This window comes from Eutrigla gurnardus, assembly GCF_963514095.1.
Source record: "Eutrigla gurnardus genome assembly, chromosome: 12".
Taxonomy (NCBI): Eukaryota; Metazoa; Chordata; class Actinopteri; order Perciformes; family Triglidae; genus Eutrigla; species Eutrigla gurnardus.
Genome location: NC_139926.1, coordinates 27,998,648 through 28,022,238, shown reverse-complemented (window position 1 = coordinate 28,022,238; position 23,591 = coordinate 27,998,648). Strand labels below are relative to the sequence as shown.

General features: G+C 48.2%; 1 protein-coding gene and 1 long non-coding RNA gene across 8 annotated transcripts in view; one reads left to right on the top strand and one right to left on the bottom strand.

Annotated features, from left to right (window-relative positions):
- Nucleotides 1–23,591, bottom strand: part of LOC311021871 (myosin light chain kinase, smooth muscle-like) — a 49,994-nt gene that overhangs the window by 25,305 nt on the left and 1,098 nt on the right. The window contains exons 2-15 of one of the 3 annotated variants that reach the window (XM_084022740.1): nucleotides 16,973–17,132; nucleotides 16,011–16,218; nucleotides 15,257–15,302; nucleotides 10,233–10,398; nucleotides 9,863–10,028; nucleotides 9,743–9,764; nucleotides 7,159–7,315; nucleotides 6,973–7,049; nucleotides 6,654–6,742; nucleotides 6,311–6,439; nucleotides 4,968–5,123; nucleotides 2,575–2,706; nucleotides 1,194–1,391; nucleotides 102–309 (exon numbers count right to left, since the gene is read on the bottom strand). In XM_084022740.1, coding sequence (XP_083878866.1) covers nucleotides 102–309; nucleotides 1,194–1,391; nucleotides 2,575–2,706; nucleotides 4,968–5,123; nucleotides 6,311–6,439; nucleotides 6,654–6,742; nucleotides 6,973–7,049; nucleotides 7,159–7,315; nucleotides 9,743–9,764; nucleotides 9,863–10,028; nucleotides 10,233–10,398; nucleotides 15,257–15,302; nucleotides 16,011–16,218; nucleotides 16,973–17,131 — 1,913 coding nt within the window. In that variant the 5' untranslated portion in view covers nucleotide 17,132. The remainder of the gene's footprint in view (nucleotides 1–101; nucleotides 310–1,193; nucleotides 1,392–2,574; nucleotides 2,707–4,967; nucleotides 5,124–6,310; nucleotides 6,440–6,653; nucleotides 6,743–6,972; nucleotides 7,050–7,158; nucleotides 7,316–9,742; nucleotides 9,765–9,862; nucleotides 10,029–10,232; nucleotides 10,399–15,256; nucleotides 15,303–16,010; nucleotides 16,219–16,972; nucleotides 17,133–23,591) is intronic. The other 2 variants (XM_084022741.1, XM_084022742.1) reach the window with 2 other exon arrangements.
- LOC311021884 lies at nucleotides 460–1,246 on the top strand. Of its 5 annotated transcripts, XR_014598054.1 has the most exons (3): nucleotides 460–638; nucleotides 672–709; nucleotides 749–1,174. It is a non-coding gene; the product is annotated as an uncharacterized lncRNA (long non-coding RNA). The 5 variants fall into 5 exon arrangements; XR_014598052.1 differs by having other exon boundaries at nucleotides 460–1,078; nucleotides 1,118–1,246; XR_014598053.1 differs by lacking the exon at nucleotides 672–709 and having other exon boundaries at nucleotides 738–1,174.

Below are 23,591 nucleotides of genomic sequence, written 5' to 3'. Positions count from 1 at the left end.
GATGAAGAAGAGAAAGAGGAAGTATTAACTCAGTATTGACAGTATCAAGTATTGATTAGATCCGTGTTGCTCCAGGAGCTACAAATGTTTAGATCTTTGACCTGATCAACAGTGAGATGATGTCCTGTTTCTGCAGCAGTTTGCAGTCTCCTTCAGATGTCACAGGTTGGCTCAGGTCCATTCTGGTCCAGGTATACTGGGGCAACGGTTCTCCAGCGATGGCACAGGACAGAAGGACATGTTGACCCACCATGGCACTCACAGGTTTGGGTTTGGTGATGAACCAGGGCTGGACGCCGTCCTGGGGCTCTGCCACAAAGCATGACCAGAACCATAATGACAACTTAATCCGGGTGGTCCCCCAAACAGTTCTGTTTCTGCCTAAACTTGTTGATAGGTGGAACTGTTGGATAGCAACACGTTACCTAAAAATCTCTAAAAAATACAACTTAACTGCACTTTGATTACGTTTCAAGGAAGGTCTGGGTGGTGTACGGGTCAGAAAACACAGGACTCTCACCAGGAGATGTATGTTAGTGTCCTGGAGAAGAAGGAGGTAGAGGAGGTGGAGAAGGTAGAGGTGGAGGAGGTGGAGAAGGTCGAGGTGGAGGAGGAATAGGTAAAGGAGGTGGAGAAGGGTGAGGGAGAGGAGGTGGAGAAGGGAGAGGTAGATGAGGTAGAGGAGGTGGAGAAGGGAGAGGTAGAGGAGGTTGAGGTGGAGGAGGTTGAGAAGGAAGAGGTAGAGGAGGTGGAGAAGGGAGAGGTAGAGGAGGTGGAGATGGGAGAGGTAGAGGAGGTGGAGGAGGGAGAGGTAGAGGAGGTGGAGATGGGAGAGGTAGAGGAGGTGGAGGAGGTTGAGAAGGAAGAGGTAGAGGAGGTAGAGGAGGTGGAGAAGGGAGAGGTAGAGGAGGTAGAGGAGGTGGAGAAGGGAGAGGTAGAGGAGGTGGAGATGGGAGAGGTAGAGGAGGTTGAGAAGGAAGAGGTGGAGGAGGTTGAGAAGGAAGAGGTAGAGGAGGTGGAGAAGGAAGAGGTGGAGTAGGTTGAGAAGGAAGAGATGGAGGAGGTGGAGAAGGTAGAGGTGGAGGAGGAAGAGGTAAAGGAGGTTGAGAAGGAAGAGGTGGAGGAGGTTGAGAAGGAAGAGGTAGAGGAGGTGGAGGAGGAAGGAGTCCGTTAGCTTCAGGACTCTGAGGTACCCTCCACAGTGAGCTGGGACTGGCTCTGCTCCTCTCCGTACTGGTTCCAGGCCTGGCAGATGTAGATCCCGGCGTCCTCGGGGAAAACCTCCTGGATCAGCAGAGTGCAGCAGTTCTCCTCCCTGAGCAGTTGGAAGTCCTCCGTCTCCATCACTTCCTGTCCGTCATGGAGCCACACCACCTGTGGAGGAGGGTGACCTGAGGACCACAATAACTTAATCAATACACCTACAATCAATATACCTACAATCAATACACCTACAACCAATAGAGCTACAATCAATACACCTACAATCAATACACCAACGATCAATAGACCTACAATCAATACACCTACAATCAATACACCTACAATCAATATACCTACAATCAATACACCTACAACCAATAGACCTACAATCAATACACCTACAAACAATACACCTACAATCAATAGACCTACAATCAATATACCTACAATCAATACACCAACGATCAATAGACCTACAATCAATACACCTACAACCAATAGACCTACAATCAATACACCTACAACCAATAGACCTACAATCAATACACCAACGATCGATAGACCTACAATCAATACACCTACAATCAATAGACCTACAATCAATATACCTACAATCAATACACCTACAATCAATATACCTACAATCAATACACCTACAACCAATACACCTACAATCAATAGACCTACAATCAATACACCTACAATCAATACACCTACAATCAATAGACCTACAGACTGTAGACGGCTCCAGTCTGTCTGATTGATCAGCGGTTTACACCAAACATAAAACCAATGCAAAGACACTTTGATTGGTTGTTAAACACTACAGGAAACAGCAATGCCCCGCCAAAATAAAACTACTATATACTCCGACACATTTAAACCTGGTCCTCACACAGCTTATATGGAGAAAAACCTCTGTGGAAAAAAGTTATGTAACACACACACAGAGACACACACACACACAGACACACACACACACACAGACACACACACACACACACACACACACACACACACACACACACACACACACACACACACACACACACACAGACTGCTGGGTTCATAATATGGAGCCTTCAGACATAATTCACCTCTATAGTACCTGATAACCAACTCATAACTCAAACCCAGTAACTGCTGTCAGATCAGTAGAAGAAAAACATGAAAACAAGCACACTCAAACACACACACACACACACACACACACACACACACACACACACACACACAGGAAGTGAAAAGGCCAGTCTTGTCCAGAGTAAATCTGTCCTCATCTCATCTTCAACATCTCTCTGGAGATCTGACAGGAAATACCACAGCTAACACACACACACACACACACACACACACACACCGTGGTCGTACCGCTCAGCTCGACTGTCATGGTGACTTTGCTGCCGTCCATCGCCTGCAGGTCAGCGAGGCGGCGGATGAAGCGAGGAGCCTCACACGCTCCTCTGACCTCTGTGACCTTTGACCTGCAGCCCTGCAATCCACCTGCAACACGCCAAGAAGAAAAAGACAGCCGTCCAGTAAAACCACCAACCAGGCTGGTCCCCCAGATGTCTACCACAGTCCAGAGACCAGACCAGACTATGTGGAGGAACCAGAGACTGTCTGTGGTCCCCCAGAGGTCTAGATAGTAGCTCACATTAGTCCAGAGACCAGACCAGACTATGTGGAGGAACCAGAGACTGTCTGTGGTCCCCCAGAGTCTAGATAGTAGCTCACATTAGTCCAGAGACCAGACCAGACTATGTGGAGGAACCAGAGACTGTCTGTGGTCCCCCAGAGGTCTAGATAGTAGACCACATAAGTCCAGAGACCAGACCAGACTATGTGGAGGAACCACAGACTGTCTGTGGTCCAACCAACAAGGTCTCTGCTGTATTTATGTCTAGATGACCTTATATGGAGTGTTGGTGGAGCAGCTACAATGTTAGCGTAGCCTAGCATCCATCAACCAGACTCCATTCAGAAAACCAGCGTTTTAACAGTAGTTATCTTGTGGTCTTGCAGACAGACCTAACAAAGCATGACTCAGCACTTTTTACTGATCACCATCATGATGGAGTTATTTCAGCATCCTTTTCATCTGGTTATTGATATTAAATCACAGATCAATACTTTATTCTGGTTCCTCCAGCTGTGGTGAACCAGCCCACGTCGGTCTTGCTGGATCCAGTGAATCCAGCTCTGTGAAATCCACCGAGCACCTCTGGATGATGTCATGATGATGTCATGAACCCAGACAGGACTGGGTCTGGGTACAAGCATGGTGATTTCAGCCCTGATGGAGGAGACCTGGTTGGGGTCTACGTGGAGGGAAGCCCCGCCTCCTCTCTGGGACTAAGCCCCGCCTCCTCTTCATGAGTGATGCATATTGAGTTGGTTCCCAGCGTTTGTGGGAGTTGCGTTACGTGTTCACATGAAAATAGTCTATGGTTTCTTTCTCCATGTAACATCGTTTGCCTTAATTGTATTTAATCGTGCTGCGTTCAGGTGCTGTTGGGAAAAATGTAAGAAGAAGAGACCTTTTTAATTTCCCAGATAAAGATGGAGGTCGTTCTTCTTCTGTCCTTCTTTCTTGTTTCAGTGTTCACTATTAATTATGTCTCCTCTCAGGTATGTGTGGTATGTACACAGAACAAAGCCTGTACACACACACACACTTTAACACACACACATTGGTTAACACACACACAGAGACACACATGTTAACACTCACACGCACACACACACACACATACACACACACACACACACACAGGCACACACACATACACGTGTTAACACACACACATACACACGTGTTAACACACACACACACATACACACACACACACACAGGCACACACACATACACACATACACACACACACACATACACGCGTTAACACACACACATACACACACACACACGCGTTAACACACACACATACACACATGTGTTCACACACACACAGATGTTGAGAGAGAGAAAAGGAAATCCAAGCTCCATATAAGGAGGACGACTGAGGATCAGACCGACTCTCTCTCTCTCTCTGACTCTGACACACACACACACTCCACTCTCAATGTAATATAATGTTATTATTATTATTGTATTGTGTACTCCTCCTCCTTCTAAATAACGGCGCGTGTATTAATAATGCAGCCTCATGTAGATCATAAAGACTTCTACCAGCGTGGTCATGTGACCTGTTGTCCATGTTTCATGATTTGAGGAAGTTGAACAGAAGGGACGGATGGAAAGAAGCCGTTATTGTCCACAGAAGGACATCTAGAAGGTTGAGTGGGTCGGTCTGTGGGAACCTCCTGGCGTGTGTGTGTGTGTGTGTGTGTGTGCTGATGGTGATGATGATGGGGATGATGATGAGGGTGATGATGATGGTGATGATGAAGAAGATGATGGTGATGGTGATGATGATGACGATGGTGGTGATGATAATGATGATGATGGTGATGACGATGACGATGGTGGTGATGATAATGATGATGATGGTGATGGTGGTGGTGATGATGAGGGTGATGATAATGATGATGATGATGGTGGTGGTGATGATGACGATGATGACGATGATGACGATGATGATGATGATGATAATGACACTTAACTATGGAAACTAATTTAGGAAACACTTCCTGTTTACATCCCCTAAAGCATGATGGGAAGAGAACTGTAGTTCGAGAGTCAGTAAATTAAACTGCATTTACATTTAAGAAAGAAATGTGCATTCATCTGAACGACCTCCAACCTTTGACCTGGACTCTAGCGCTGCTCTCTACTCTCCCGTGGCTGTTCTCGGCCACACAGATGTAAACGCCATCATCACGCTGTGAAGCGTTGTGGATGATCAGCGAGGCCACACCCCCAATGAATGAAGACCGAGCACCGACTGGAACCGGACTTTCTGAGGGAGGAAGGAGAGACATCTTCATGTCATTGTTGTTAATGCAAACATAAGTGTGTTTGAACTGCAGGACGAGCTAATCACATGTTATTAGCCATTAGCTTGCTAAACAGTAAAGGGCCTAGTATGGAACCCTGAGGAACCGTACAGTTTTACAAAAGGGGGTCTGACACTCGAGCTTCTGGAAGATTTTCACCAATAATCCATTTACAGTAGGTGGAAATTTAAGTACTACTGTGTAGTAGTACATGTGTATTAGTACATGTGTATAAGTACATGTTGTATTCCACTCAGTTCAACTTGTGTCGGTCAGAGAGAAGTCCCCACAATGACATTAACACAAGTATGAAAACACACAGTGGATTCCCCAGGCAATGCCCTTCTTGGGTCGGCTTCAGGGTGTGTGTGTGTGTGTGTGTGTGTGTGTGTGTGTTCCCTGCAGCAGCATGTTTTGTCTTTATATGGCTTCCAGCTCTCATATTTGTTTAACGGCCGTGCGACACCAGAGAGCCCTGTCTCTCCCTCCCTCCCTCTCTCTCTCCCTGCCTGTCTCTCTCTCTCCCTCCCCCGTCTGCTTCTCCCCCTCTCTCCCTGTCTGTCTGTCTCTCCCTCTCTTTCTCTCCCCCTGCCTGTCTCTCTCTCCCCTGCCTGTCTCTCTCTCTCCCCCTGCCTGTCTCTCTCTCTCTCCCTACCTGTCTCTCCCTCCCTCCCTCCCTCTCTCTCTCCCTGCCTGTCTCTCTCTCTCCCTCCCCCGTCTGCTTCTTCCCCTCTCTCCCTGTCTGTCTGTCTCTCCCTCTCTCCCCCTGCCTGTCTCTCTCTCTCCCTGTCTGTCTCCCCCTCTCTCTCCCCCTGCCTGTCTCTCTCTCCCTGTCTGTCTCCCCCTCTCTCTCCCCCTGCCTGTCTCTCTCTCCCTGTCTGTCTCCCCCTCTCTCTCCCCCTGCCTGTCTCTCTCTCCCCCTGTCTGTCTCTCCCTCTCTCTCTCCCCCTGCCTGTCTCCCCCTCTCTGTCTCTCTCTCCCCCAGTCTGTCTCTCCCTCTCTCTCCCCCAGTCTGTCTCTCCCTGTCTGCCTCAGATTCTCTCAGTGTAGCTGGCAGACTGTGCTGCCCCCTGCTGGACAGTGACCTCCATCTTCCCGTGAGGAGGAAACCTCTTCCTCTCCATCAGACTTTAGATCAACGTGAACGGACCGTTGAGCCGCCAGGAGACGTCTGGGGCAGGTTTTCCCTCCAAACAGGCCTGCAGGCTGATGGTCTGACCCTCCGCTACCCACAAGTCCTGCAGTTCCTTGAGGAAGACCGGTGGCTGGAGAGACAGGCCTGAGGGGGGCAGACAGGCACTTAATGACTACGTTTGTCATGAAGGATTCTTCGACAGTGAATACAAACAGCTCATGGAATTCATCCGTAAACTCCTGGTGATATAATCATTCTTCTAATAACGAGAAAGAGATGTTTGAACCACTTCCTGTGTTCCTCCGAGACATTGTATTTATGCTTCGTCTTAACACTTCAAATCGGAGGTTTTGGTTACCGTGGCGGGTGAATGTGACCCGGCCTCCCCGCGTGGCCTCCTGGTCCAGATTACTGGTCTGGACCTGCAGGTTGGACCTCCTCCCAGCCCTGAACCACACAGACACACTTACAGAGTTCACCAGAAAACATAGAATTCATCTAATAAAGAACTTAATACAGTTCAATAAGAACAGATAATGTTCCATTTTAGGTTACAAAGGCTTAAAATGTATGAATTAATATCACAGCGTTTAGATGAATACAAATTCAAATCTGTTAACTAGCGACAAACATTAGCTAATATAGCATTGGCCAACGTTAGCTTTCCGTTCTGTGACCTGCTGCTATCGGAGCTGCTTGCTGGCTGCTGGACTGGACCGGTCTGAACTGGATCAGGACTCATGACAGACTGGACCTGCAAACAGATAGACAGACATTAAAGTCACAGTGAAACAGAAGTTTGCGCTTCTTATAAAATTTTAGTAAAAAAAATCTAATAATAATAATAATAATGTGCCTCTTACCTGAGTGGTTGCAGTTCCCCTTTTCACCAACACGGGGAGCTGTACAGGTGGTCTGCTCCTCCAGGAGTTCTCAGTCAGGGGGCACTGCTGCTCCTTCCTCCTGGGCTTGGGCGTCTCTGCCTGGGAGCTCGGAGCACTGGGAGCACTGGGAGCAGAACTTTTCAGTATCAACAGAAACCTTGTTTTAATGATTTTAAGCTGTTTGTTGTTGTTTAGAAGCTTCTTGTGGTGACAACAGAACAATGATACAGAGTTCCTCAAGGTTCTGTGCTCGGGCCACTTGTTTTCAACTTAAACATGCTTCCTTTAGGCACTATCATTAGAAGACACTCTATAAACTTCCATTGTTATGCAGATGATACTCAATTATATCTATCAATCAAGCCTGAAGAAACCAATCAGCTAGTTAAACTCCAGGCATGTGTTGACCACATAAAATCCTGGATGACCTGCAATTTCCTGATGTTAAACTCCTATTAAACGGAAGTAATTGTACTTGGGCCTAAACTCCTCCGAAACTCGCTGTCTAAAGATATAGCTACTATTGATGGGATTGCCATCGCCGTCAACATGAGCCTGAAGCTGGGAAAAGTGCCACTGTTGTGGAAAACCTCCTGCGTGTTACCAGTACCAAAGATCCCTCACCCTAAGGATTTCAACAACTACAGACCAGTTGCTCTCACTTCACACCTGATGAAGACCCTGGAGCGGCTGGTCCTCGTCCATCTCCGCCCTCTGGTGGGTCCTTTTATGGACCCACTCCAGTTTGCCTTCCAGCCTGGCATCGTAGTGGACGAGGCCATCATCTTCCTCCTGGACAGATCACTGTCCCACCTGGAGAAGCCTGGAAGCACTGTGAGGATCATGTTCTTTGATTTCTCCAGTGCTTTCAACACCATACAGCCTGTACTTCTGGGGGACAAGCTGGAGCTTGCGGGGGTGGACCAACACCTCACGACCTGGATCCTGGATTACCTCACCAACCGGCCACAGTATGCGAGGACTCGGGACTGTGTCGGACACAGTCATCTGCAGTACGGGGGCCCCACAGGGAACAGTCCTGGCCCCTTTTCTGTTCACCCTGTACACTGCAGACTTCTCGCACCAAACACCTCACAGCCATCTACAAAAGTTCTCCGACGACTCTGCTATCGCCGGCCTCATCAGGGACGGGGACGACAGAGCCTACAGAGAACTTATTAAAGACTTTGTGGACTGGTGCCAGCGGAACCACCAACCACTCAACGCCGGGAAGACCAAAGAGCTGGTGGTGGATTTCTGCAGGCGCAAACAACCCTGCACACAGGTGAACATCCTAGGAACGGACATTGAGATGGTGACATCTTATAAGTACCTGGGAGTTCACCTGAACAATAAACTGGACTGGTCTCACCACACTGCAGCAACATACAAGAAAGGTCAGAGCAGACTCCATCTGCTGAGGAAGCTCAGGTCCTTTGGAGTGCAGGGGGCACTCCTGACAACTTTCTATGACTCTGTGGTGGCATCGGCCATTTTCTATGGTGTAGTCTGCTGGAGCAGCAGCATCTCGGCAGCAGACAGGAAGAGACTTGACAAACTTATCAAGAAGGCCAGCTCCATCCTGGGATGCCCTCTTGACCCCGTGCAGGTGGTGGGAGAGAGCATGATGATGGACAAGCTGTCATCGCTGCTGGTGAAGGAGTCCCACCCCCTGCAGGTCACTGCACTAGTCAGCTCCTTCAGTGATAGACTGATACACCCCAAGTGTGTGAAAGAGAGGTATCGCACCCTTCCTGCTGCTGTCAGACTCTATAATAAGCACTGCTCCCAATAGACCTCATTCTGCACTCTATACTTTTTTTTTTTTTTTTTTTTTTTTCCATACATATCTTTATTGGGTTATCAAGACACAAAGTATGTACAATCAGTAAAGATACATTTCACCCGTTTTTTCCCCTTTTGGAACACGAACAGACACCCACCCACCCCCACACCCCCACTGCACTCTATACTTTATTGTAAATAAAAAACAAATTCACTGCTGTTAATTTTGTACAATATCATGTTTATGTGTATATACAAGTCTATTCTATTTCTTACCTTTTTAAATGATATTGTTCATTTTTGCTATTGTTATTATTATTATTGTGTTTTTTGTAACATTCTGTCCTTGCTGTGGCAAACAAAATTCCCCGTTGAGGGACAATAAAGGAATTCTGATTCTGATTCTGACTTACAAGGCTCTTAATGGTTAGGCACCATCATATCTTAAAGAGCTCATTAAACCCTACTGTCCTCCTAGAGCACTACGCTCTCAGAATAAAGGCTTACTTGTAGTTCCTAAAGTCTCCAAAATTAGAACAGGGGCCAGAACTTTCAGACATCAAGCTCCTCTTCTGTGGAACCGTCTTCCAGTTCTGGTTCGGGAGGCAGGAACAGTTCCCACATTTAAGAGTAGGCTTAACTATAGTTAATTATAGTTAGGGCTGGTTCAGGTTTGCCCTGAGCCAACTCCTAGTTAGGCTGCTGTAGTCCTAGACGGCCGGAGGATCAGTAACTCAGTTTCACAACGACTTCTTGGTCATGCAGGTGAGTGACTCACCTGGATGAGTCATCAGGAACACCTGAGAGCAGAAACAGAAAAAATGACGTCATTCTGTGTAAAAGAACCTCATGAATACAAGGGAAGTGGAGAAAGAAGCACTGTGATTGGTCGGCTCACCGTGGATGTGGAGTGCTGTGGTGGCGGTTGCCGTTCCAGCGCTGTTGATGACCAAACATGTGTAGCTTCCTGCATCCTCCACAAGCACTTCCTTTATCTCCAGGAAATGAAGGCCAGAGCGCTCGTACATAGTGACCCGCCCAGAAGACTTAAGCTCCGCCTCCCCCTGAACAGGTGGGATATAAAGAAGCAGCTAATAACAAGATGGCAGCTAGCACCGCTGGTCACTGTGGTCGGGCCACAGATTCTATGGTGATACTTCAGAGTCCTGTGTGTGTGTGTGTATATATATATATATATATATACACACACACACACACACACAGTCCTATACATTAATTACCATCACAACAGTCCAAGCTCCACCTACCTGGAACCATGTGACCTGGGGCTGTGGGCGTCCGGTTGTTTTGGCGGTGAACTTGGCGGTCTGTCCCAGCTGGACGAACACTCGGTTCGGTTTAATGCCAAACTTCGGCGGACTCTGGCCCCAGATACTGGGCCTGCTCTCCATCGCCAGGACGGCAGGGCGACACCTGAAGAATCATGGGAAACTTCTTGATACCAAGATGTGATTCACTTTAGAGGGACCAGGATCTCCTCCAGACTAGGTCAGAACCAGGACCTCCTTCAGCAGACTAGGTCAGAACTAGGCAGAGGTGGCAAAAGTATTCATATTCTGTACTTAAGTAGAAGTACAGATACATATGTAAAAAAATACTCTGGTAAAAGTAGAAGTACTGATTCAACTCCTTTATTCAAGTAAAAGTAAGAAAGTACAGGCTCCGAAATGTACTTTCTTACAGCGCATACGCCACGAGTCCTTTTTGGAGGCGACAACAACGAATAAGTCTTTTAAATAGGGCCATGGACGGGGAATGTCTTGCTTCTCTGAATCTTCTGAAGCGTCGCCGTCGGCAATACTCGCGGACTCCGCTTCTCTTCCTTCCTCCATGTCGCTGCTACAGTGCAAGTTCTCTCCCGTCTCTACCGTCCCCTCACTCGACTTCTTCCCGGGGTAACCTGTCCCCCCCCCTTCTTCTCCCTCTTTCCCTCTCAAGTTCGTCACGTCTTTTACGTATGCTTTTACATATTGTCGCCATCTGTGGAGGGTTTTTTTTTAAAAAAGAAAAAGAAATACTCAAGTAAAGTACAGATACCTGAAAAATCTACTTAAGTACAGTAACAAAGTATTTGTACTTCGTTACTTGTCACCTCTGGAACTAGGACCTCCTCCAACACACTGACTTTAAACCAGGAGATCCTCCAGTACACTGACTCTGAACCAGGACCTCCTCCACTACACTAGGTCTGAACCAGGACCTCCTCCAGCAGACTAGGTCAGAACCAGGACCTCCTCCAGCAGACTAGGTCAGAACTAGGACCTCCTCCAACACACTGACTTTAAACCAGGAGATCATCCAGTACACTGACTCTGAACGAGGACCTCCTCCAGCACACTGACTCTGAACCAGGACCCCCTCCATTACACTGACTCTGAACCAGGACCTCCTCCAGCACACTGACTCTGAACCAGGACCTCCTCCAGCACACTAACTCTGAACCAGGACCCCCTCCATTACACTGACTCTGAACCAGGACCTCCTCCAGTACACTGACTCTGAACCAGGACCTCCTCCAGCACACTAACTCTGAACCAGGAGATCCTCCAGCACACTGACTCTGAACCAGGACCTCCTCCAGTACACTAGGTCAGAACCAGGACCTCCTCCAGCAGACTAGGTCAGAACCAGGACCTCCTCCAGCAGACTAGGTCAGAACTAGGACCTCCTCCAACACACCGACTTTAAACCAGGAGATCATCCAGTACACTGACTCTGAATGAGGACCTCCTCCAGCACACTGACTCTGAACCAGGACCCCCTCCATTACACTAACTCTGAACCAGGACCTCCTCCAGCACACTGACTCTGAACCAGGACCCCCTCCATTACACTGACTCTGAACCAGGGCCTCCTCCAGTACACTGACTCTGAACCAGGACCTCCTCCAGCACACTAACTCTGAACCAGGACCCCCTCCAGCACACTGACTCTGAACCAGGACCCCCTCCAGCACACTGACTCTGAACCAGGAACTCCTCCAGTACACTGACTCTGAACCAGGACCTCCTCCAGCACACTAACTCTGAACCAGGAGATCCTCCAGCACACTGACTCTGAACCAGGACCTCCTCCAGTACACTAGGTCAGAACCAGGACCTCCTCCAGCAGACTAGGTCAGAACTAGGACCTCCTCCAACACACTGACTTTAAACCAGGAGATCATCCAGTACACTGACTCTGAACGAGGACCTCCTCCAGCACACTGACTCTGAACCAGGACCTCCTCCAGCACACTAACTCTGAACCAGGACCCCCTCCAGCACACTGACTCTGAACCAGGACCCCCTCCAGCACACTGACTCTGAACCAGGACCTCCTCCAGTACACTGACTCTGAACCAGGACCCCTCCAGCACACTAACTCTGAACCAGGAGATCCTCCAGCACACTGACTCTGAACCAGGACCTCCTCCAGTACACTAGGTCAGAACCAGGACCTCCTCCAGCAGACTAGGTCAGAACTAGGACCTCCTCCAACACACTGACTTTAAACCAGGAGATCATCCAGTACACTGACTCTGAACGAGGACCTCCTCCAGCACACTGACTCTGAACCAGGACCCCCTCCATTACACTAACTCTGAACCAGGACCTCCTCCAGCACACTGACTCTGAACCAGGACCCCCTCCATTACACTGACTCTGAACCAGGACCTCCTCCAGTACACTGACTCTGAACCAGGACCTGCTCCAGCACACTAACTCTGAACCAGGAGATCCTCCAGCACACTGACTCTGAACCAGGACCTCCTCCAGTACACTAGGTCAGAACCAGGACCTCCTCCAGCAGACTAGGTCAGAACCAGGACCTCCTCCAGCAGACTAGGTCAGAACTAGGACCTCCTCCAACACACTGACTTTAAACCAGGAGATCATCCAGTACACTGACTCTGAACGAGGACCTCCTCCAGCACACTGACTCTGAACCAGGACCCCCTCCATTACACTAACTCTGAACCAGGACCTCCTCCAGCACACTGACTCTGAACCAGGACCCCCTCCATTACACTGACTCTAAACCAGGACCTCCTCCAGTACACTGACTCTGAACCAGGACCTCCTCCAGCACACTAACTCTGAACCAGGACCCCCCTCCAGCACACTGACTCTGAACCAGGACCCCCTCCAGCACACTGACTCTGAACCAGGACCTCCTCCAGTACACTAGGTCAGAACCAGGACCTCCTCCAGCAGACTAGGTCAGAACCAGGACCTCCTCCAGCAGACTAGGTCAGAACTAGGACCTCCTCCAACACACTGACTTTAAACCAGGAGATCATCCAGTACACTGACTCTGAACGAGGACCTCCTCCAGCACACTGACTCTGAACCAGGACCCCCTCCATTACACTAACTCTGAACCAGGACCTCCTCCAGCACACTGACTCTGAACCAGGACCCCCTCCATTACACTGACTCTAAACCAGGACCTCCTCCAGTACACTGACTCTGAACCAGGACCTCCTCCAGCACACTGACTCTGAACCAGGACCCCCCTCCAGCACACTGACTCTGAACCAGGACCCCCTCCAGCACACTGACTCTGAACCAGGACCTCCTCCAGTACACTAGGTCAGAACTAGGACCTCCTCCAGCAGACTAGGTCAGAACCAGGACCTCCTCCAGCAGACTAGGTCAGAACTAGGACCTCCTCCAACACACTGACTTTAAACCAGGAGATCATCCAGTACACTGACTCTGAACGAGGACCTCCTCCAGCACACTGACTCTGAACCAGGACCCCCTCCATTACACTAACTCTGAACCAGGACCTCCTCCAGCACACTGACTCTGAACCAGGACCCCCTCCATTACACTGACTCTGAACCAGGACCTCCTCCAGTACACTGACTCTGAACCAGGACCTCCTCCAGCACACTAACTCTGAACCAGGACCCCCTCCAGCACACTGACTCTGAACCAGGACCACCTCCAGTACACTAACTCTGAACCAGGACCCCCTCCAGCACACTGACTCTGAACCAGGACCCCCTCCAGCACACTGACTCTGAATCAGGACCCCCTCCAGCACACTGACTCTGAACCAGGACCCCCTCCAGTACACTGACTCTGAACCAGGACCCCCTCCAGCACACTGACTCTGAACCAGGACCCCCTCCAGCACACTAACTCTGAACCAGGACCCCCTCCAGTACACTGACTCTGAACCAGGACCTCCTCCAGCACACTGACTCTGAACCCGGACCTCCTCCAGCACACTGACTCTGAACCCGGACCTCCTCCAGTACACTGACTCTGAACCAGGACCTCCTCCAGCACACTAACTCTGAACCAGGACCCCCCTCCAGCACACTGACTCTGAACCAGGACCCCCTCCAGCACACTGACTCTGAACCAGGACCTCCTCCAGTACACTAGGTCAGAACTAGGACCTCCTCCAGCAGACTAGGTCAGAACCAGGACCTCCTCCAGCAGACTAGGTCAGAACTAGGACCTCCTCCAACACACTGACTTTAAACCAGGAGATCATCCAGTACACTGACTCTGAACGAGGACCTCCTCCAGCACACTGACTCTGAACCAGGACCCCCTCCATTACACTAACTCTGAACCAGGACCTCCTCCAGCACACTGACTCTGAACCAGGACCCCCTCCATTACACTGACTCTGAACCAGGACCTCCTCCAGTACACTGACTCTGAACCAGGACCTCCTCCAGCACACTAACTCTGAACCAGGACCCCCTCCAGCACACTGACTCTGAACCAGGACCACCTCCAGTACACTAACTCTGAACCAGGACCCCCTCCAGCACACTGACTCTGAACCAGGACCCCCTCCAGCACACTGACTCTGAATCAGGACCCCCTCCAGCACACTGACTCTGAACCAGGACCCCCTCCAGTACACTGACTCTGAATCAGGACCCCCTCCAGCACACTGACTCTGAACCAGGACCCCCTCCAGCACACTAACTCTGAACCAGGACCCCCTCCAGTACACTGACTCTGAACCAGGACCTCCTCCAGCACACTGACTCTGAACCCGGACCTCCTCCAGCACACTGACTCTGAACCCGGACCTCCTCCAGCACACTGACTCTGAACCAGGACCCCCTCCAGTACACTGACTCTGAACCAGTACCCCCTCCAGTACACTGACTCTGAACCAGGACCTCCTCCAGCACACTGACTCTGAACCAGGACCTCCTCCAGCACACTGACTCTGAACCAGGACCCCCTCCAGTACACTGACTCTGAACCAGGACCCCCTCCAGTACACAGAGAGAGATGACAGAAGAACTCACCCTGTTTTCATGGAGGACAGGAAGCCACATTTTTTCCCAGAATTCTCTGCAGGTGAAAACACAGAGCTTCAGAGAAACAGTGACAGTTATAATACAGCAGCACTGCCCCCAGTGGACACCAGGAGAATCACATGTGTTAGCTGAATGAAGAACTGAGTAAAAGGCTCTAAATCACAGTCTTTTACTCAGTCTAGTGTTTTATAAACCTAACAGAAATTAATGAACTGTTCATTAACATCCGAGATATCTTTTCATCTTTTTCCAGCTTCGGTTCATTAAGTTCTTCTGCTGATGAGACTTATGTGTTCCATTACATCCCTGATCCAGTATGAAAATATAGTATGAAATATAGTGTTATTAGTTGTATCAGTAGTAGGCTGAGTAGTATCATTAGTATTATTAGAGGAAAAAATATCAGTTGATTTATTATACATGCTGCAAACCCTCCTCCCCCCCGACTACGCCTATATATATATATATATATATATATATATATATATATATATATATATATATATATATATATATAGAGAGAGAGAGAGAGAGAGAGAGAGAGAGAAAACAAAAGTACCCCAGGAGGTAGTATTAGTATCAGTAATCGAATTAGTAGCAGTAGTACGACCAGTGGTAATATTAGTATCAGTTGTAGTATTAAATATTACAATAAGTTGTACTGTATTGTAGTTGTATTTCCTAGTACTAGTAGTAGTACCAGTAGTATCAGCAGTAGGATGCCTGTTGCAGGTGCTCGTACCTTCCAGGAAGATCTCCACGGTAACCTGGCAGCTCCCAGCCTCATTGGTTGCCTGACAGGTGTAGTGACCAACATCCTCCTCTCTGACTCCGCCCACCACCAGGTTGAAGTTGCTCCGACCACTTTGTTCCATGACATAGCGCTGTCCACCAATCACTGGCCTCCCCTCTCTGCACCATGTGACCTGAGGCTCAGGATGACCTCGCACCTGAAAGACGGACGTCACAGGTGTTTTTATCAGCAATTTGGTTGTTCACGTTAGTCCTGTTACTCCTGTTACTCGCTCCCGTTGGGCCGCAGGATCATGTTGATCATGAGCTACTATCTAGACCTCTGGGGGTCCACAGACCCAGGAGACAACATCTGGTTCCTCCATTCAGGATTGTGTAATGACAGGATGAGAAATGCTGATTGACTGAATCACTCAGAAAAGAAAACTGTGGTGTCATTTCTCCACTCGTCCTTTTGTGTGTCATTCAGAGTTGTTGTTTTTTATCATGTTTAGGGCCCCGGGGGGTCCCATCAGTAACCATCCACACACAATGATGACGTGTGTGTCTGTGTGTGTGTGTGTGCGTCTGTGTGTGAGTGTGGTTGACTGCTTCACATCAGGATGTAGCTGATCACAAGACTAAGGAGATGTTAATCCCTCTGATCTCACATCACTTATCTCCTCCCCATCTTGTTTCCTCTCTTGTTTCCTATCGTCTCCTCCTCTCCTCCCTTGTTTCCTTGGTCTCCTCCCCTGCTACCTTGTTTCCTCCCCTCCTCCCATGTTTCCTCTGGTCTCCTCCCCTGCTCCCTTGTTTCATCTACTCCTCCCTTGTTTCCTCCCCTCCTCCCTGGTTTCCTCTGGTCTCCTCCCCTGCTCTCTTGTTTCCTCTGGTCTCCTCCCCTCCTCCCTGGTTTCCCCTTGTCTCCTCCCCTGCTCCCTTGTTTCCTCCAGTGTTCCTGTATCCTACCTTCCCCTCCAGTCGGGCGTATCCCCCCAGGGTGACCCAGACGTTGCGTGGAGGGAGGATGAAGGCTGGAGGCTCATTGCTGTAGGAACAGCATCCTGGTGATGGGACTTTTACCTTGCAGACGGTGGAGGAGTCTGAAGTCAACCGGATGTCACTCATCCTGGTGAGAAAAAAATACAAACAATATTAAAATAATATCATCATCCAACAGTGAAGATAAAAATGTGATCCTCTGGTGGTGGTGGTGGTGGTTGTAGTCATGGTGGTTGCAGTCGTGGTGTTGGTTGTAGTCATGGTGTTGGTTGTTGTCATGGTGGTGGTTGTAGTCATGGTGTTGATTGTAGTCATGGTGGTGGTTGAAGTCATGGTGTTGGTTGTAGTTTTGCTGTTGGTTGTAGTCATGGTGTTGGTTGTAGTTGTGTTGTTGGTTGTAGTCGTGGTGGTGGTTGTAGTCATAGTGTTGGTTGTAGTCGTGGTGTTGGTTGTAGTCGTGGTGGTGGTTGTAGTCGTGGTGTTGGTTGTAGTCGTGATGTTGGTTGTAGTCATGTTGGTGGTTGTCGTCGTGTTGGTGGTTGTAGTTGTGGTGTTGGTTGTAGTCGTGGTGTTGGTGGTAGTCATTGTGGTGGTTGTAGTCGTGGTGGTGGTTGTAGTCATGGTGTTGGTTGTAGTTGTTGTGGTTGTAGTCATGTTGGTGGTTGTCGTCGTGTTGGTGGTTGTAGTTGTGGTGTTGGTTGTAGTCGTGTTGTTGATTGTAGTCATGGTGGTGGTTGTAGTCATGGTGTTGATTGTAGTCGTGGTGGTGGTTGTAGTCGTGGTGGTGGTTGTAGTCATGGTGGTGGTTGTAGTTGTGGTGTTGGTGGTAGTTGTGGTGTTGGTTGTAGTCATGGTGGCGGTTGTAGTCGTGGTGGTGGTTGTAGTCATGGTGTTGGTTGTAGTCGTGGTGGCGGTTGTAGTCATGGTGGTGGTTGTAGTCATGGTGTTGGTTTTAGTCGTGGTGTTGGTTGTAGCCGTGGTGGTGGTTGAAGTCATGGTGTTGGTTGTAGTTGCAGTGTTGGTGGTAGTTGTGGTGTTGGTTGTAGTCATGGTGGCGGTTGTAGTCGTGGTGGTGGTTGTAGTCATGGTGTTGGTTGTAGTCGTGGTGGCGGTTGTAGTCATGGTGGTGGTTGTAGTCATGGTGTTGGTTGTAGTCATGGTGGTTGGTTGTAGTCATGGTGGTGGTTGTAGTCATGGTGTTGGTTGTAGTCGTGTTGGTGGTTGTAGTCGTGGTGGCGGTTGAGTTGTGATGTTGGTTGTAGTGGTGGTGGTGGTTGTAGTCATGGTGTTGGTTGTAGTCGTGGTGGTGGTTGAAGTCAGGGTGTTGGTTGTAGTTTTGCTGTTGGTTGTAGTCATGGTGTTGGTTGTAGTTGTGTTGTTGGTTGTAGTCGTGGTGGTGGTTGTAGTCATAGTGTTGGTTGTAGTCGTGATGTTGGTTGTAGTCGTGGTGTTGGTTGTAGTCGTGGTGGTGGTTGTAGTCGTGGTGGTGGTTGTAGTCATGGTGGTGGTTGTAGTCGTGGTGTTGGTTGTAGTCGTGATGTTGGTTGTAGTCATGTTGGTGGTTGTCGTCGTGTTGGTGGTTGTAGTTGTGGTGTTGGTTGTAGTCGTGGTGTTGGTGGTAGTCATTGTGGTGGTTGTAGTCGTGGTGGTGGTTGTAGTCATGGTGTTGGTTGTAGTTGTTGTGGTTGTAGTCATGTTGGTGGTTGTCGTCGTGTTGGTGGTTGTAGTTGTGGTGTTGGTTGTAGTCGTGTTGTTGATTGTAGTCATGGTGGTGGTTGTAGTCATGGTGTTGATTTTAGTCGTGGTGGCGGTTATAGTTGTGGTGGTGGTTGTAGTCGTGGTGGTGGTTGTAGTCATGGTGGTGGTTGTAGTTGTGGTGTTGGTGGTAGTTGTGGTGTTGGTTGTAGTCATGGTGGCGGTTGTAGTCGTGGTGGTGGTTGTAGTCATGGTGTTGGTTGTAGTCGTGGTGGCGGTTGTAGTCATGGTGGTGGTTGTAGTCATGGTGGTGGTTGTAGTCATGGTGTTGGTTGTAGTCGTGGTGTTGGTTGTAGTCGTGGTGGTGGTTGAAGTCATGGTGTTGGTTGTAGTTGCAGTGTTGGTGGTAGTTGTGGTGTTGGTTGTAGTCATGGTGGCGGTTGTAGTCGTGGTGGTGGTTGTAGTCATGGTGTTGGTTGTAGTGGTGGTGGTGGTTGTAGTGATGGTGTTGGTTGTAGTCGTGGTGGTGGTTGAAGTCAGGGTGTTGGTTGTAGTTTTGCTGTTGGTTGTAGTCATGGTGTTGGTTGTAGTTGTGTTGTTGGTTGTAGTCGTGGTGGTGGTTGTAGTCATAGTGTTGGTTGTAGTCGTGGTGGTGGTTGTAGTCGTGGTGTTGGTTGTAGTCGTGTTGGTGGTTGTAGTCGTGATGGTGGTTGTAGTCATGGTGGTGGTTGTAGTCGTGGTGTTGGTTGTAGTCGTGATGTTGGTTGTAGTCACGTTGGTGGTTGTCGTCGTGTTGGTGGTTGTAGTTGTGGTGTTGGTTGTAGTCGTGGTGTTGGTGGTAGTCATTGTGGTGGTTGTAGTCGTGGTGGTGGTTGTAGTCATGGTGTTGGTTGTAGTTGTTGTGGTTGTAGTCATGTTGGTGGTTGTCGTCGTGTTGGTGGTTGTAGTTGTGGTGTTGGTTGTAGTCGTGTTGTTGATTGTAGTCATGGTGGTGGTTGTAGTCATGGTGTTGATTGTAGTCGTGGTGGCGGTTATAGTCGTGGTGGTGGTTGTAGTCATGGTGTTGGTTGTAGTCGTGGTGGCGGTTGTAGTCATGGTGGTGGTTGTAGTCATGGTGTTGGTTTTAGTCGTGGTGTTGGTTGTAGCCGTGGTGGTGGTTGAAGTCATGGTGTTGGTTGTAGTTGCAGTGTTGGTGGTACACTGCAAAAATGGAATTTCAAGAAAGTAAAAAAAGCCTTGTATCAAGAAAATAAGTCTTATTTTTTGTCCAAAAAGAATATTAATCTTGTCAAGCAAGTTTTGCATTAGAAAAAATATCTCATTTTAAGAAAGTATGCCTTACTTTTTCTTGATAAGATATTCCAGCTAATTTTGAGCTAGAATGAACCAGAAAAAGAGTATAAAAATGTGTTACGATCAAACCCAGCGGGGCACCAAGATTATTTGCCTTATTTTAAGAGTAAGACCATATGCACAACATCTCAATTCAAGAATGCCATGAAACAAGGACAAAAGTTTTTATTATTAATATTTTCATTTTCATTACAGGACAGTTGCTTGGTGAGATTGAAAACCATATGGGATATTATGCTGCAAACCAGCTGCAACATGATGTTTAGTTGCTATGCTGCTACAATAACTGATGTATTATTATTTTGATAGTGAGGTTCAAATCAAAACTGGCTTTTCAATCTGTTTGATTATGATGGATCTGGAATGCAGAAGTGCCCTTTTTTTTTGGATGTTGAATTGAGCAAAGTTAATAAAAAAAATTAACTGGGGCGGTCGGTGGCGCAGTGGATAAGGCAGCCGCCCCATGTTCGGAGGCTCAGCCGGTGGCGCAGTGGATAAGGCAGCCGCCCCATGTACGGAGGCTCAGCCTCGACGCGGAGATCAGTGGTTCGACTCCCGGCCCGGCAATCTCCTTCGCGCATGTCTTCCCCCTCTATCTCCCCTTTCCACACTGTCTCTCTCATAATAAAAATAAAAAAGGCTTGCATGGCACTCCAGCCATAAAAAAAATAAAAAAAATTAACTGAGAAAGTTTCAAGTCAAGTATCTTGATTTAAGACATCACTTTTATATTTGTTATGCTGTTTTAAGAAATTATGTCTTATTTTAACTACTTTTATGCTCATTATCAATCCCAGATTAAGGTGTAATTTCTTAAATTAGTAAAGAGACTTAAATTCTAATTTTGAGTAATTTAATCTTGAATTAGTGTTTTTTTCATTGCTTGTTTTAGAAGAATTTGGATTAGTTTAAGATTTTCTGTCTAGTTTAAAGTCTCATTTTAGTCTTTCGGAGCTAAGAAATTTGGGCTTATTTTAAGAATTGCTTGTCAAGCAAAAAAAGCTTACCCCATTGGCAGATTTTTTTGCTTGATACAAGATAATTTGATTGAATATGAGAATATTTTACTTCTTTCTAGAAGGGCTGTTTTTGCAGTGTAGTTGTGGTGTTGGTTGTAGTCATGGTGGCGGTTGTAGTCGTGGTGGTGGTTGTAGTCATGGTGTTGGTTGTAGTCGTGGTGGCGGTTGTAGTCATGGTGGTGGTTGTAGTCATGGTGTTGGTTGTAGTCATGGCGGTTGGTTGTAGTCATGGTGGTGGTTGTAGTCATGGTGTTGGTTGTAGTCGTGTTGGTGGTTGTAGTCGTGGTGGCGGTTGAGTTGTGATGTTGGTTGTAGTGGTGGTGGTGGTTGTAGTCATGGTGTTGGTTGTAGTCGTGGTGGTGGTTGAAGTCAGGGTGTTGGTTGTAGTTTTGCTGTTGGTTGTAGTCATGGTGTTGGTTGTAGTTGTGTTGTTGGTTGTAGTCGTGGTGGTGGTTGTAGTCATAGTGTTGGTTGTAGTCGTGATGTTGGTTGTAGTCGTGGTGTTGGTTGTAGTCGTGGTGGTGGTTGTAGTCATGGTGGTGGTTGTAGTCGTGGTGTTGGTTGTAGTCGTGATGTTGGTTGTAGTCATGTTGGTGGTTGTCGTCGTGTTGGTGGTTGTAGTTGTGGTGTTGGTTGTAGTCGTGGTGTTGGTGGTAGTCATTGTGGTGGTTGTAGTCGTGGTGGTGGTTGTAGTCATGGTGTTGGTTGTAGTTGTTGTGGTTGTAGTCATGTTGGTGGTTGTCGTCGTGTTGGTGGTTGTAGTCATGTTGGTGGTTGTCGTCGTGTTGGTGGTTGTAGTTGTGGTGTTGGTTGTAGTCGTGGTGTTGGTGGTAGTCATTGTGGTGGTTGTAGTCGTGGTGGTGGTTGTAGTCATGGTGTTGGTTGTAGTTGTTGTGGTTGTAGTCATGTTGGTGGTTGTCGTCGTGTTGGTGGTTGTAGTTGTGGTGTTGGTTGTAGTCGTGTTGTTGATTGTAGTCATGGTGGTGGTTGTAGTCATGGTGTTGATTTTAGTCGTGGTGGCGGTTATAGTTGTGGTGGTGGTTGTAGTCGTGGTGGTGGTTGTAGTCATGGTGGTGGTTGTAGTTGTGGTGTTGGTGGTAGTTGTGGTGTTGGTTGTAGTCATGGTGGCGGTTGTAGTCGTGGTGGTGGTTGTAGTCATGGTGTTGGTTGTAGTCGTGGTGGCGGTTGTAGTCATGGTGGTGGTTGTAGTCATGGTGTTGGTTGTAGTCGTGGTGTTGGTTGTAGTCGTGGTGGTGGTTGAAGTCATGATGTTGGTTGTAGTTGCAGTGTTGGTGGTAGTTGTGGTGTTGGTTGTAGTCATGGTGGCGGTTGTAGTCGTGGTGGTGGTTGTAGTCATGGTGTTGGTTGTAGTGGTGGTGGTGGTTGTAGTGATGGTGTTGGTTGTAGTCGTGGTGGTGGTTGAAGTCAGGGTGTTGGTTGTAGTTTTGCTGTTGGTTGTAGTCATGGTGTTGGTTGTAGTTGTGTTGTTGGTTGTAGTCGTGGTGGTGGTTGTAGTCATAGTGTTGGTTGTAGTCGTGGTGTTGGTTGTAGTCGTGGTGTTGGTTGTAGTCGTGTTGGTGGTTGTAGTCGTGATGGTGGTTGTAGTCATGGTGGTGGTTGTAGTCGTGGTGTTGGTTGTAGTCGTGATGTTGGTTGTAGTCACGTTGGTGGTTGTCGTCGTGTTGGTGGTTGTAGTTGTGGTGTTGGTTGTAGTCGCGGTGTTGGTGGTAGTCATTGTGGTGGTTGTAGTCGTGGTGGTGGTTGTAGTCATGGTGTTGGTTGTAGTTGTTGTGGTTGTAGTCATGTTGGTGGTTGTCGTCGTGTTGGTGGTTGTAGTTGTGGTGTTGGTTGTAGTCGTGTTGTTGATTGTAGTCATGGTGGTGGTTGTAGTCATGGTGTTGATTGTAGTCGTGGTGGCGGTTATAGTCGTGGTGGTGGTTGTAGTCATGGTGGTGGTTGTAGTCATGGTGGTGGTTGTAGTTGTGGTGTTGGTTGTAGTTGTGATGTTGGTTGTAGTCATGTTGGTGGTTGTCGTCGTGTTGGTGGTTGTAGTTGTGGTGTTGGTTGTAGTCGTGGTGTTGGTGGTAGTCATTGTGGTGGTTGTAGTCGTGGTGGTGGTTGTAGTCATGGTGTTGGTTGTAGTTGTTGTGGTTGTAGTCATGTTGGTGGTTGTCGTCGTGTTGGTGGTCGTAGTTGTGGTGGTGGTTGTAGTCATGGTGTTGATTGTAGTCGTGGTGGCGGTTATAGTCATGGTGGTGGTTGTAGTTGTGAATGAAAAAAAAGGTATTTTTTTCTCTCAGCACTAAAACAGCATCAAGTTCATCAGGATCCTGTTTCCTGGTGGACTCAAGGACTAAACTCATCATGTGACTCTGTAACATCCAGATCTACTAACAGAGTCTTAACTACTGAGAAAACCAATGATGGGGGTGGGGTCCACCAACAGGACTTAGACCACCAGACCTGTTGGACACCATGAGTTCCAAAGTATTGTTGAGACGGATTTCATGAACTAGCTA